Source organism: Berghia stephanieae, chromosome 12 (genome assembly GCF_034508935.2).
Source record: "Berghia stephanieae isolate SIO BIC M18660-M18661 chromosome 12, UCSD_Bste_1.3, whole genome shotgun sequence".
NCBI classification, from domain to species: domain Eukaryota; kingdom Metazoa; phylum Mollusca; class Gastropoda; order Nudibranchia; family Aeolidiidae; genus Berghia; species Berghia stephanieae.
Genome location: NC_088371.1, coordinates 16074483 through 16089191, shown reverse-complemented (window position 1 = coordinate 16089191; position 14709 = coordinate 16074483). Strand labels below are relative to the sequence as shown.

Sequence of the window (14709 nt, the reverse complement as noted above, 5' to 3'; positions counted from 1 at the left end):
TATATCTCTCTTCCTCCTCCCATCTCCATCGGTTTTTTTTCCCACATCTTTCGTCTGTCTCTCTTATAATCACATTTTAAAATTTCCTCTTTCTTTTTCTTATTTACTATATTATTATTTCCCTCTCATATTCAATTCCGTTCTCTGTCTCTCTATCTTTTTCTCTTTCTCTCTCTATTTCTTTGCTTTCTCTCTCTCTCTCCCTCTCTCTCTTTCTCTCCCTGTCTCTCGCTTTCTCTCCCCTCCCTCTTCCTTCCCCCCTCTCTCTTTCTCTTTCTTTCTCTCCCCCTCTCTCTTCTTGTCCCCCCCCCCCTCTCTCTATCTTTCTCCCCTTCTCTCTTTTGTTTCTTCTCTCTCTTTATCACTCCATCTCTCTCTTTCTCTCTCTATCCAAATTCTCATTCTATTCTCTCTAACTCTCTTCTCCCCCATCTCTCCTCTTTCTCTCCCTCTATCTCCCCCTCCCTCTCTTTCTCTTTATCTTCCTCCATCACAGTTTCTACCGTATCTTTCATTTAATTCCTCTTTCATTTTTTATTTTTTTATTTACTCTATTTCCCCCCTCCCATTCCATTATATGTGGGGCAGCGTGGCTCAGCGGTGCGGTCTTTGCCTCGTATCCGAAAGGTACCGAGTTCGATCACCCGCCGCTGCGCTGTGTGGTCTTGAGCAAGTCACCTCGTCCTAGCTCAATTTGCGGCGTTGCACTTCTGAATTCTTTATATATATACATATATATAATACATATATATACACATAGTGTGTTTTCTCGATTTTGAATGTTTATGGAATCTTCTCTTTATCGTGGTGATATGAATTCGCCTAACGATTGTTCTTATCGTTTTTATGTTCAAGTCGAGCGTCATAAAGCACATCTCTTGAAAGGATAATATAGTCTTTTGTTTATACTTTAGAGATGAGAAGATCTACCAATGACCAACCAGTGTTCTTTTAACTATGGCGGCTATGTGGTCTAGTGCTATGACACTCACTTTCGGATCGGAAGGTCCTGGGTTCGAGCCTCGCTCGGCGCATAGTTGAGTCCTTGGAGAATGCTCTTTACTCACATTCTCTCACCGTACTCAGGTGTAAAATGAGTACCTGGCCGTTTTAGCATTTTTTATAAGAGTCATTTTTACTCACTTTATTTTACTACACATTAAGGACAAGGCAACCGCCCCAAAATCTATTGTATCAAACTACAGAAACTTGAGATTAATATAGCGCTTTAAGGAGGTGCCTATTGAACAGCAACACTTAACATGTAGGACGAGACATGACGCCTGTCAGGCGATGTTACATTTTTTCATACGGAGACAATGCTGTTAACGGCCAGCTACTCATTTTACACCTGAGTACGGGGAGAGATGATGATGATGTTGATGACGATGATGGTGACGATAACTACGATGTTACTAGTGTGTATGTGCGTGTGTGTATTATGTCAATATATTATGTTATGTATGTTCTTTAAAATATTGTATTCTTATAAATCTGTAACTAAATGACAAATTGCCACTAGTTTGAGAAAACTGCCAAAATGTCAAATCGCATTTATACACGGCTAACGGAGTGAATGAATACGAACTAACTTTTTGAAGAAAAAGATGTGAAAAAGTGTGTATGAAACAGTACCAGACAAAGCAAGAAAGAAAAATACAAAAAGAAAAACAAAACAAAAAACCGCCAAAAAAGCAACAACAAAAAAAAGAACCCCCCCAAAATTTTTTTAAACAAAATACCCCCCCCCCAAAAAAAAACAAAAACAAAAACAAAACAACACAAAACAAAAAACAAACAAACAAACAAAAAAAAAAACAAAAACAAAAACAACACAAAACAAAAAACAAAACAAACAAACAAAAACAAAAACAAAAACAAAAACAACACAAAACAAAAAACAAACAAACAAAAAAAAAAAAAACAAAAAACAAACCCATCGCAAATATGTCTTCTTTGACTTCCTGCTCTTTTTTCATGTATTTCTTTTTCTTGTTTTGTCTGTCACTATTTGTTCGATACACAGTTTTTCAGATCTATATCTTACACCAGGTGGCTGCTTCCTGCCTAATATCTCAATTATAATTTTTGAAATTTGGTGTGAAAAACGTGAAATTGGCAACCGAGTTGAAAGCGATATTCTGGTTGATGGCATAATATGTCAGATTTAATCAAAATGCATTCACATTTCTTTGCTTACTTTTAACCTTCATCAAAGGATCATAATTTCGTAACGTTGATATCATCTGTCTTATGAACGTGTCCTTGTGCCACTTTTCAGATCAATCAACGCCTAATAATAGACATTTTTGTCATTGTATAGATAGTAGGAAGATGACGTCACTCAGGTCTTTGTTATTGTTTTTTGCCATCCGCGTTTATGAGTAATGCTCACCGAACTGTATTAATCCGACTATAAACGTTCATGGATACACACAGTTTTGTGTGTTGGTCCGTTATACTTCCGAGTGGCAATGTTATGAGCTTTTTAGCCAAGCGCATACTATCTATACAGAGTAAAATGCCAGAGGAAACCTTGTTTCGATATGGAGACGAGTTCAAAAGGTCAAACACGAGAGTTCAAGAATACTTTTACTTATAGCTTGCCCCTGCAATAACCTCAAGGATGTTATTCCTTATCAAATTATTATGATAGTCCTTCAGAGCCATTAGGCCCATGGAGCCGGAGTTTATCCCGTGGAATCGACGATATTCATTGATTGTTATCCTTGGGATTGGACGCTAGAGTTATCGCAAAGTACTTTCCGCCAGATTTTACAGAGCCAACTACCCAATCACTGCTGGGTGGATAGGAGTTGGGGGGGGGGGGGGGTGGGGGAGGGAGGGGTCAGAAAAAACAAATTCGACTGCACTTGGAATTAAACTTGGTCCCTTTGCTTGTGAGGCCAGTGCTCTACCAATGGAGCTATCAGGACACCTCCCACCTACTCCAACAGTAATAGGAGAAGCGCGTATTAAAATCCGGAAGTATAACGGACCAACACACACAAATCTGTGTAACCATGAACTTTTATAGTCTGGATAATACAGTTCAGTGAGAATTACTCGTAAACGCGGATGGCAAAATACAATAACAAAGACTCGAGTGACATCAACTTCATTATATTTATAGATAATGCGTTAACTCTCTCTTTCCTTCTATTGAATTATATGATAAAGACTTGAGCATCTATGTAGCGAAATATCCACTACACGTGCTCAAAGCTCTTACAAAGGGTCCAAATGCAACAGCAAGATTTAAACCGTAATTCGTGACATCTTCCTCTCTTGCGGTTCAAAACTCCTTGGAATTGTGTGAACAGTCCTTCGTGCAATCAATAAACAATAAATAGGTTACATATTGAATCATAAGTTGACATAACCTATCGAAGAAGACTGATTTTGGGGGATTTTCTTTTTTTTTTGGATATATCTTTCTTGTTTTGTCGAGCGATGGCACTGTTTCATACACACTTTTGACAATTTCGTCTTACACCAGTGCCTGCTCCTTAATTTATCAATTTGATATGTTCATGTAGAAGAGTCCTGGCGCTTATGAGGAACAATTACATGTTTTTTTTTTATTCATGGGAGAGACAACGCCCTTACCCGCGAAGTACTCATTATATACTTGGTTACGGTTAGAGAATGTTAGAAAGCTCATAGCGGGAACTAAACTCGGGACGTATCAACCATTGAGCTTTTGAGCTTTTTTGAGATTTTTTTATATAGCGCAATATCCACTATACGTGCTCAAAGCGATTTAACAAGGGGTCAATGGCCAACAGCAACATTTAACATGTAGGACGGGACATGACGCCTGTTAGGCGATATTACAATTTTTTTTTCGGATAGAGACAAGACTGTAACATTTTACACCTGAGCACGGTGAGATAATGCGAGTAAAGAGACTTTTCCAAGGACTCAACTATGCACCGAGCGAGGCTTGAACCCAGGATCTTCCGATCCGAAAGCAGTGTCATACCACAAGACCACATAGACGCACTATCATAGCGGAACTAAACTCTGGACGTATCAACAGGGATGACGAGGAGGTGACAAACAAAGTCGTGGAGGCCAAGATTGATTTTGGAGGTTCACTCCTAGATTATAAGCTGCCACCGGTGGCTATGAGTTCTGTAACGATAATTGTTATATTGACGGAATGGGTTGTCGGCCCCAAACTTCAACCCCCAAACTGGAGGCCACGATTAATTTTGGAAGGTCACTCCTAAATTATAAGCTGCCATCGAGCCTGTTGAGTCCTAACCACCCATGGTCTGTGGCTGAAGTGTCCTTCTTCTAGATCAGCTGCTTCCGTGACTGTTGGGTCCTAACCACCCATGGTCTGTGGCTGAAGTGTCCTTCTTCTAGATCAGCTGCTTCCGTGACTGTTGGGTCTCCTCTGATCTTTGCGCCCAAATTGGTCTGGGCCGAGCGATATGCACATATTTGAAGGTCTGATAACCGAACACAAGTCTGGGCTTGATTAATCAATGTCCTTAAAAACAATATTTTGCGTTGGTTTGAGAGTACATATTCCCATTACAAAAATGAGCCCATGACAATTTGGGTTATCAGATCTGCAAATACGGGGGTATGCGGGGGTCTGGTTCTAACATTCGGCCTTGCCCAGCACGGTGAACCTGACAGGTCAGGAGGACGTATGCACTTCATGTAATAATATCATAACCCTCCAGATCAAACAAGGTGCGCAAGCCGCCTTACTGCGACGACTAAAACAGAAATTATGCCCGCCCCCCCCCCCCACACACACACACACAAAAAATCCCAACAAAACAAAACAGAAAGACCATTTCAGATTGGGCAGACTTTTATTATTAGACATTTCTCTGGGCTTCATAATATTTAGACAATTACGTCTTCTTATATTTTATTGATAACAATAAATTTGTGTTCTGCTTTAATCTAAAATAATATATGAAAATTAGTCTTTGAATCTGGGCACTTTAATCTTTTTATAACTGTAATTACTCTAGTTGTTACAAATTAATAAAAAATACGTAAAATATGTATGTTGATATTCTGATGCGAGGAATTCGAAAAGAAAGATTATCTAGTAGTAAAAATTATATTAAAAAATTAAAGTCAAATCAAGAATAAAATATCTTATAATGTCGAGTGATGGCAAAAATGATAGATTGATGATGAAAACAATAATGATGATATTTGCGTCGGTGACAGAGTTAATGGTGACGATGAGGATGATAATGGTAATGGTGATGATAAGAATGATAATTTTGGTGATGATGATGATGCGAATGGGGATGAAGGTAGCGATTTATAGCAAAGGTACTGTAAACTTTAATGAATAATAACAACAAATTGATAAAAACTGTTATCAATCAAACCTTAAAACTTAAATATCAATTGGAATTCCATCCTAGCATATCTAAAAATAGTCGCATACGGCATCATATTACCTGATAATATGGTCTATGAATGCTTTTTCTAAAGCCTCGTTCCCAGTGAACACGGTCTTACTTTATGATATTTATAGTAATAACAACAATATCTAAAACAAGCATTTCAAGGTTCAAAATCTCCAAGGTAGACATTTTGTTCACATGCAACTTATATAATATTATACCTTTGTCGTCAACGAGCAATGTTTATTAATATTCTTGCGTCCTATGGTAAATCTAAATATTCACTTGCAGTCTACGCCATCAAATCTTAGGCAGTTTTGAAATCATCGATGACTTGATATATAAAAACCACGCCTTGTCCACCAGTCAAAAACGGCAATATTCTTTGACTATATATAAATCAAAAAAGAAAAGAAATGTTACATAGTATTATTCAATCTGAGATAGCACAGCTCTAAAAAGATTAACAAGCATTCAGCGAAAAGTATCTTTCGTAGAAAATATGTTGTAAACATCTCATATTATCTCTAAGCATAGTGCCGTGTTAACAACAATTTATTCTTGTATAATCTCATAATATATTATAATAATTGATAACTTAATGATAAGTATTATGGGTTTAAACATGATAGCGTTATCCATCTTTTTGTATAAATAATATTAATGTAATTATCATAGTTAAACGAGATCTTAGCCACGGCCACCACCATAACATCAACAGAGAAGGTTTTGCTCTAAGACTTTTGCCAACCCAGAGGTGAATTCAGCTTTACTCAACTGGCTGTCGCCTGAAAAGAGAATAATAATAATAATAATAATAATAATAATAATAATAATAATAATAATAATAATAATAATAATAATAATAATAATAATAATAAAAACAATAATAATAATAATAATAATAATAATAATAATAATAACAATAATATAATAATAATAATAATAATAATAATGATGATGATGATAGTAATAATAATAATAATAATAATAATAATAATAATAATAATAATAATAATAATAATAATAATAGTAATGATGATAATAATAATAAAAAGATGACTCGATTTTGTTTGGGGCCTTTCGTTTCATACTTAATCGACTGCAATGCCTCGACTGCTTTCATCGATTCTGGCTGTAAAGAGGTACAAAGGTAAGTTACACACTTGAGCATTAGTATAGAGTACTACACTCTAAATATGCTCAAAGTCGACATCAAGACTTAACGTGTAGGATGAGACATGAAACCTGGTAGGCAATATCAAATGGTAACCGATAGGGACAACGCGTTTTTGACCAGGCACTCCCTTTTTACACATGAGTACGGTGAGTGAAACTGAATAAAGAGCCATTTCCAAGAACTCAACTATGCGCCGCCCAAAACGGGACTCGAGCCTATGACCTTTCGATCCGATGGCCACAAATGCTGCGTATATAATCAGTATGGAAGTTGCAAAAATATGGACTAAATTTGCTTGGATTGGAAGTCAAGGGTTTGTTTATCCGTGTGAGAGGAGCGAAGTTGAGTCTTTGGGAAAGGATCTCTACTGTTCTAAACAGCATCAGGTGTAATAAAGAGTATATGCCTGCAACAGAGTTTCTCTCTCTCTCTCTCTCTCTCTCTCTCTCTCTCTCTCTCTCATATATATATATATATATATATATATATATATATATATATCCCCCTCTCTCTACCTCTCTCTCTCTCTCTCTCTCTCTCTATATATATATATATATATATATATATATATATATATATATATATATTTATATATATCCTCCTCTCTCTATATATCTCCCTCTTTCTATATCCCCTCTCTCTATCTCTCTCTTTCTCTATCTATCTTTCTTTATTTCTCTCTTTCTCTCTTTCGCCATCTATCTCTCCATCTTTCCCTTCTCTCTCTCTCTCTCTCTCTCTCTCACTCTATCTATTTGTATCACTATCTCTCTCTCTCTCTTTATTTCTCTCTCTATCTCTCCCTTTCTTTATCTCTCTCTCTCTATCTCTATCTGTATCTTTCTCTCTATCTATCTCTTTCTCTTTTTTTCTATCTATCCCTTTCTTCATCTCTCTCTCTCTCTCTCCATCATTCTCTCTTTACCTCTTTCTCTATTTCTCCATCTCTCTCTCTCCATCTTTCTCTCTCCCTCTCTCACCCTCTCTCACCCTCTCTCTCTTTCCATCTCCCTCTCTCTCTCTCTCTCTCTCTCTCTCTCTCTCTCTCTTATATATATATATATATATATATATATATATATATATATATATAGAGAGAGAGAGAGAGAGGGAGATGGAAAAGAGAGAGAGGGTGAGAGAGGTGTTATAGCGCCCCAACATTGCGATTGATTGATATCCCTTGTAAACCAGTTCAAAGCATTTAGTAGATATTACCCTTTATAAAAACTCATGTCTGTTTGTTTGTTTATTGTTGATAATATGTGTATTAGTAAAAAAAGAGATTGTGCCTAATTATTTAGGGAGATGAGAAGGAGGGTCGTTGTTGATGAAGTAATAATGATGATTAAGATTATGATGATAACGCTAATAATGATAATGATGATGATATTGATAATGTGATAATAATGATAATTATATAACAATAATACTAATAATGATACTACTACTACTACTACTACTACTACTACTACTACTACTACTACTACTACTACTACTACTACTACTACTAGTAATATAATAATAGTAATAATAATAATAATAATAATAATAATAATAATAATAATAATAATAATAATAATAATAATAATGATAATAATAATAATAATAATAATCTTACCATCTTCGTCAAAGACCAAGAACAAGAATTGTGGAAGTTGAAGTCCTTTCAATGATTGGATGCTCTCCCCTGATTGCGATCCTCGTTGTCCCCCAAACAAATTACTGATATCGCTGCTTCCAAGCACATCCATAACGTTTCGGTTTAGCCGTTCAGCAAGGCCCTTAAGGATCTCGCTCCTGATTTTCTCACTTGAGTCGGAGTTTTCGCTGGAACTTCCTGATCTTCCGACTCTTGGATAGCTTCTGTGGGGACCCTGTATTTAGGGAAAGAAATAAATTAAAATAATGTTTTATGTTTTTAAGGATTTATAAATTTTTTAGAAATTCCCTTTATTCATCCCATCGGGGAAATTTGTCTCTAGGGTCTATTCCAAGGGAAGAGATGGAATAACTCAGGCGTCAGGCGCAGTGAAGCACCACAAATTGAGCTAGGATGAGGTGACTTGCTCAAGGCCACACAGCGCAGCGGCGGATGATCGAACTTGGTACCTTTCGGGTACGAAGCAAAGAGCCACGCTGGTTTTGTTTTCCAGCGATTTCAACACGTTTAGGTCATATCAGCGCCAGTAAAAAGGAAGAAACTGGGGCAGTCAAAAAGTTATAGAATTACAATTAAAGCACCCAAGAAATAATAAGACAAAGGTGAATTGTTTCAAATAGGGAAGAGATATAGATTTCAAGAGCATACGATCATTTTACTTAGTTTGTGATCACCAAAAAGTCTCATCCAAACACCAGCACAGAATCCCACTAAGAAGAATACACTCAAGATATGTTCAAAATAAAAATAATACGATCAGCTCATAACAAAGAGAAGATTTACAAGAAAAAATATATCACCTCTTAAAACTAACAATAATAATTTAACTGTTTACTCCTAACCAAGGACTCCGGCAAGGGCCAGGGCAAAACCAAGAATCACACTCTAAGACAAAAGCAACTCAGAAATAAAATATAGGCTGATAGAAGTAGACCTGCCTTCTTGTGAGCCTATGTGGTCTCGTGGTAAGATACTAGTTTTCGGATCGGAAGGTTCTGGGTTCAAGCCTCGCTCGGCGCATAGTTGAGTCCTTGGAAAAGGCTCTTTACTCACATTCTCTCATCGTACTCAGGTGTACAATGACTACCAGGCCGTTAACAGCGTTGTCTCTGTCCGAAAAAAATGTAATATCGCGTAACAGGCGTCGTGTTCCGTCCTAAATGTTAACTGTTGCTTTTGGCCAGGGACCCCCTGTAAAGCGCTTGGAGCACTTCTAGTGGCTATTGCGCTATATAAAAGCTCAATTTAAAAAACGTACTTATTAGGAGATGAAACTTGTATCTAGTCGCTATCGTTAACTTTAAAAATCAACAAGTTACCTTCACGAGGATTAAATAACACTTCAAAATCCTTAATATTATGCATCAACTGGCATAATCATTAAGTTTTAATGACTTAGAGATGCTCAAGAAGTTATGAAATTGGAACCAACATTTCACTAAATTAATTTGAATTAATCAGACTAAAACGTTAAATGTTAAACCAAAAATCTCCGTGGGTTATGCTCAGTTTTTTGACACGTTATATCCGACTGGGAAAATGTAATTTTTTTTGGTATAAACGCACAGCATCAATAATATGACGAAGTAGCTTTAAAATCTCGTTAAGCGTTAAAACAATAATTGGAACATTTATATTGGGCATTATCAACTAAAGGTGCTCAGAGCGCTTTACAAGGATCCCCTAGCCAACAACAACACAAAAGGACGATACATGACGCCGGATGGGCGATAGTAATATTTTTTTTTTCAACAGAGACAATGTTGTTAACGGCCAGGTACTCATTTTATAACTTAGACCGGAAAATAGCCTTTTCCAAGGACTCAACTATGCGCCACTTAGAGCGGGATCACGCATAACATTGCAACAAGACTAGACACCGTGCGGCTGAGCCACGTAGCTACGTACAACCAAGAGTTGTTCTTGACTACAAACCCATTTGACCATGATTGGGATTACGTGGATAAAATTATGAGCATTTCTATAGAGCATTTTGCAGATTTGAAAAGCAAACGAACAAATAGACAAACAAATTTAAGCTTTTATTAAGCGTTAAATCCTATATCTATGATCAAAGCAATCTACAAGGAATCCAAGCCAACAGTAACACATACATTTTGTGACTGGCGTTATTACAATTTTATTTTTGACAGAGATAACGCTGTAACCAGCCAGATACCCATTTTACACCTCAGTACAACGAGAGGATTTGAGTAAAGGGTCTTGTCCAAGATCCCAACTTACTACCTCTCACAATGGGACTCGAACAGAGAGCTTCAGGTCCGAAGGCAAGCGCCATACCACAAGACCACAAAGGTGCACATCTTTAAACACTTGACGTGCGCTAAACACATGGCATGGTCTCATAGATTCTGTCTCTTAGTTGTAACCAACACAGTGAATGATTTAAGAGGACATCTCACATGTAAACACTTTTTTTAGGGCTCGATGATTTCTACGAGTGAATAAAACTCACAAATCACTTTATAACCAAGCCTAAACATCGAGATATCCGTCAGTCCCGCGTGGAGAGGCCATTGTAATTTTCTTTGTCCACAAGCTAAGGGACTGAATTTGGTAGATAATGCAGTCACTCAATAGAAAGAAAGCAATACTCTTCAACAGTCGTAACGTCACTTCCTTCCTAATGACGCATGGTAACTTAGTAACACTGGCTCTAAACTATCGGAACAATGGCGGACGCCCGTATGAAATATTTCTCCGGCGAGTATAAAGGGTATCCAGAGGGAAAAAAAAACACATAAATTTGATCATGTTTAGACTTTTACACATTCTGATCACAAGGCATATGAAAAGTTCTAGCCAGCATGAAAAATAAAAATAAATGATTTTCTTTGTTTAGAACCAAAATGGCCGCCGTTGCCGGGCGGCGTGACATTAGACTATTGAATCGTATTGATTAATAAAATGTCTTCAAGAATTTTGTTGATAAAATTCAAAGGCATTAACGCACCTCATATTATATAATGCTTATTCTTTTTACCTTCATTTGTAGTGTCGAAGTCATCACGATAAAAGGAGAACGTATTGAGTGGAACTATATATATCTCCCCCCCCCCCCCACAAACACGTAGACATATAGATAGACAGATAGATATATAGATAGTATGCACTTGGCTTAGAAGCTCATAACATTGCCATCCGGAAGTATGACGGACCAACACACAAAACTGTGTATATCCATGAACGTTTATAGTCGGGTTAATACAGTTCAGTGAGCATTACTCATGAACGCGGATGGCAAAAAACAATAACAAAGACCTGAGTGACGTCATCTAAGAACTATCTATTGATAGACAGATGGAGAGAGATGAAGTGAGTGTGTGTGTGTGTGTGTGTGTGTGTGTGAGAGAGAGAGAGAGGGAGAGAGAGAGAGAGAGAGGAGAGAGAGGGAGAGTGAGAGTGTATGTGTGTGTGTGTGTGTGTGTGTGTGAGAGAGAGAAATAGAGAGAGAGAGAGAGAGAGAGAGAGAGAGAGAGAGAGAGAGAGAGAGAAGGAGACCGAATGATGCTAAATAAGCTGTTAAAGGCCTTGATCTTGTAGAGAAGGAACGATTTTGACACCGTTCAGCACTTTGTTTTTTATTCTTATGCAACCTGTTAGTGATTAGTTTTCACTGAATTATACCAATCAGACTATAAACGTTAAAGGTTACACATAGTTTTGCCTTAACGCATAGCATTAATAGGTGCAGGAAATCATTCTGACGACAAAGATATGATAATTTGTATAGATGCTGTGCGTTTGAGTAAAATACTCACAACATCTGCCTGCCAGATGAAAGGTACCAACACACATTCAAACACACACACACACACACTCACAGAAAATAGTCTGATTGATACATTTAAGTGAAAACTAATCACCCAACTGGAGGTCTATAAACAATAACAAAGAGCTGAGTGAGGTCTACTTCATTCTGTCTATAGATAGTATGCGATTCGCTAAGAAGCTCACAACATTGCCACCCGGAAGTATAACGGACATAGTTAGTTCTCTTGATCAAGCAGTGGAACAGTGGGTATTTTATTTAGACATATACCGTAGATAGTAAAGTCTGTGTAGTTTGCTATGTTTACCAATCGTTGCCATTGTTGACATTAAGATGACTGCCCGAGAGGAATGGTTCTTTAAGTGCCCTATAGATAGAATGCGCTTGGCCAAGGAGTTCACAACATTGCCATCCGGAAGTATAACGGACCAACACACAAACTCTGTGTAACCATGAACTTTTAAAGTCTGGTTAATACAGTTTAGTGAGAACAACTCACAAACGCGGATGGCAAAAACCATAACAAAGGCCTGAGTGACGTCATCTGCATACTATCTATTGAATGGATTTTCTTGTAACATTCAGATTAAAAAAACAAAACAAACTTGAGCTTTTATATAGAGCAATATCCACTAAAAAAAAGCTCAAAGCGCTTTACAAAGAGTCCCTGACCAACAGCAACACGTAACATGTAGAACGAGACATGACTCCTGCTAGGCTAAATTCCAATTTTTTTCGGACAGAGACAACGCTGTTTACGGCCAGGTACTCATTTTACACCTGAGTGCGGTTGAGAGAATGTGAGCAAAGAGCCTTTTCTAAGGACTCGACTATGCGCCGAGCGAGGCTAAAACACAGGACCTTCCAATCCAAAAGCGAGTGTCATACCACTAGACCACATAGTCGCACAGCATTCTGATTCAGATTCAGGCTAAAACCCAGGACCTTCCACTCCAAAAGCGAGTGTCATACCACTAGACCACATAGTCGCACAGCATTCCGATTCAGATTCAGGCTAAAACACAGGACCTTCCAATCCAAAAGCGAGTGTCATACCACTAGACCACATAGTCGCACAGCATTCCGATTCAGATTCAGGTAAGAAGCAACACTGTATTCACGTTTATTACCAAAAAAATAAGGGCGATAGTAAAGACAAGGAGACCAACCTGTGTGAAGACTCCTCGTTTGTTGTATTCATCTCCGTTCTCCACCACAGCCCAGCTACTGCCGCCTCCGTATTCGAACTTTGACCTTGACCTCCTTGCTCCGCCCCGATGGAGGAGGATCGGCGACCGATCAGCGGGTACCTGCTACCCGTGGCATTGGTGTAGTAGGTCCGTTTGCCCATTTTCGGGTAGCTGACCACCGAGCCGGGAATATAGAATACTGCACATGTGCTTCCAGCAAATACGCACAGGGTGAGAAGTTGTATTACTTGATGCATTTTTTAAATGGATTATGTATAAACGAAACGGTTGGTTTTTATCTCCTGCTTTGTTTACCAGCACGTTTGTATTTCAATAGATGGTTGGTTGCGTTTTTAAAAAACAAATTTCCTTTTGACTGATATTTGGTTCGGAATTACGAATTGCTCTTAATTTCACTAGAAATCTGAAGTTTTTGGTCTGATTTTGTAAATTTGGTAAATCTGATTACTTGATGATTGGAAAGTTTATATTCAGGTATATTATTATTATTATTATTATTATCACGTATCTTGTATATAAAGTTAAGTATATCGTTGTTTAGAGCGTCGGTAGTCTTGCTGTCTGAGTTAGATAATGATGAAGTTTGTAATTTCCAATACAGTTGGTCGGAAACCTGTTGACAAAAAATTAAAACAAACAATCAAAAAGTATTAATTAATAAGTTAACTGCCATAACCTGAAAAAAAAAACGTATTTAAAAATTTGGCCAGAAAACTCGTTCTTTAAATATCGACTGATTTAAATGACCCTCACCTTGGCAAAAGCTCTCAAACCTGGGACTTGAATTGAAAATCTCGCTCGGGAGGTCTCAGGTTTGAGATTCATTTTTTTTTTGCCAGGATGAGGTTCATTTACATCAAATCGCTATTTGAAGGCCGAGTTTTCTGGCCAAATTTTTAAATACGTGTTTCTTTTTTTCCGGAGTTTGGCAGTGAACTGGTTAACAATTCTAACACTTGATACCGTGTTTTCCTACAGCTCTTAATTATTACGAACTTCGACAAGGAAAATAACGTTAATTTCTGAAATAAGATGATAATGTGTAAAAAATGAGGAAGAAACTGATTGCCAGTGATAAATGTGAATGGTGATCATGTCAAAAGCGTGACTCGATCTCTGATGTCAACAACCTTTATTTGTCAAGCTTAAGAAAGCAATCACCAGATTAAAAAAAAAAAACGATAAAAAAACCCGATAAAAAATACAACAAAAACAACAAAAGAAGACAAACAAAAGAAAAAAAAAACAGAAGAGGACAAGAAGATAACAAAACAAAATACGAAACAAATACAAAACCAAAACAAACAAAACAAAAAAACAAAACAAAACAATAAATAATAATAATTTTAAAAACCAAACAAAAAAGAACAACAAAAATAAGCATCGAATACTCTCGAGTTCACATGCATGGAAAGTCGAACAAATTATAGCAAGCATTTCTATTGTCCGTTTCACGATATAGAAACCGGGATAAA

At 37.2% G+C, this 14709-nt stretch overlaps 2 protein-coding genes across 2 annotated transcripts in view; both read right to left on the bottom strand.

Moving 5' to 3' along the window:
- The window catches only part of LOC144957465 (HCS2 neuropeptides-like), a 60786-nt gene that overhangs the window by 29285 nt on the left and 16792 nt on the right, over positions 1–14709 (bottom strand). The gene's annotated exons all lie outside the window — the stretch shown is intronic.
- Positions 4817–14709, bottom strand: part of LOC144957466 (HCS2 neuropeptides-like) — a 26242-nt gene continuing 16349 nt past the window's right edge. Inside the window, 4 exon segments of the mRNA XM_078888746.1 lie at positions 4817–6178; positions 8189–8444; positions 13193–13243; positions 13246–13847. Coding sequence (XP_078744872.1) covers positions 6105–6178; positions 8189–8444; positions 13193–13243; positions 13246–13470 — 606 coding nt within the window. The 5' untranslated portion in view covers positions 13471–13847 and the 3' untranslated portion in view covers positions 4817–6104.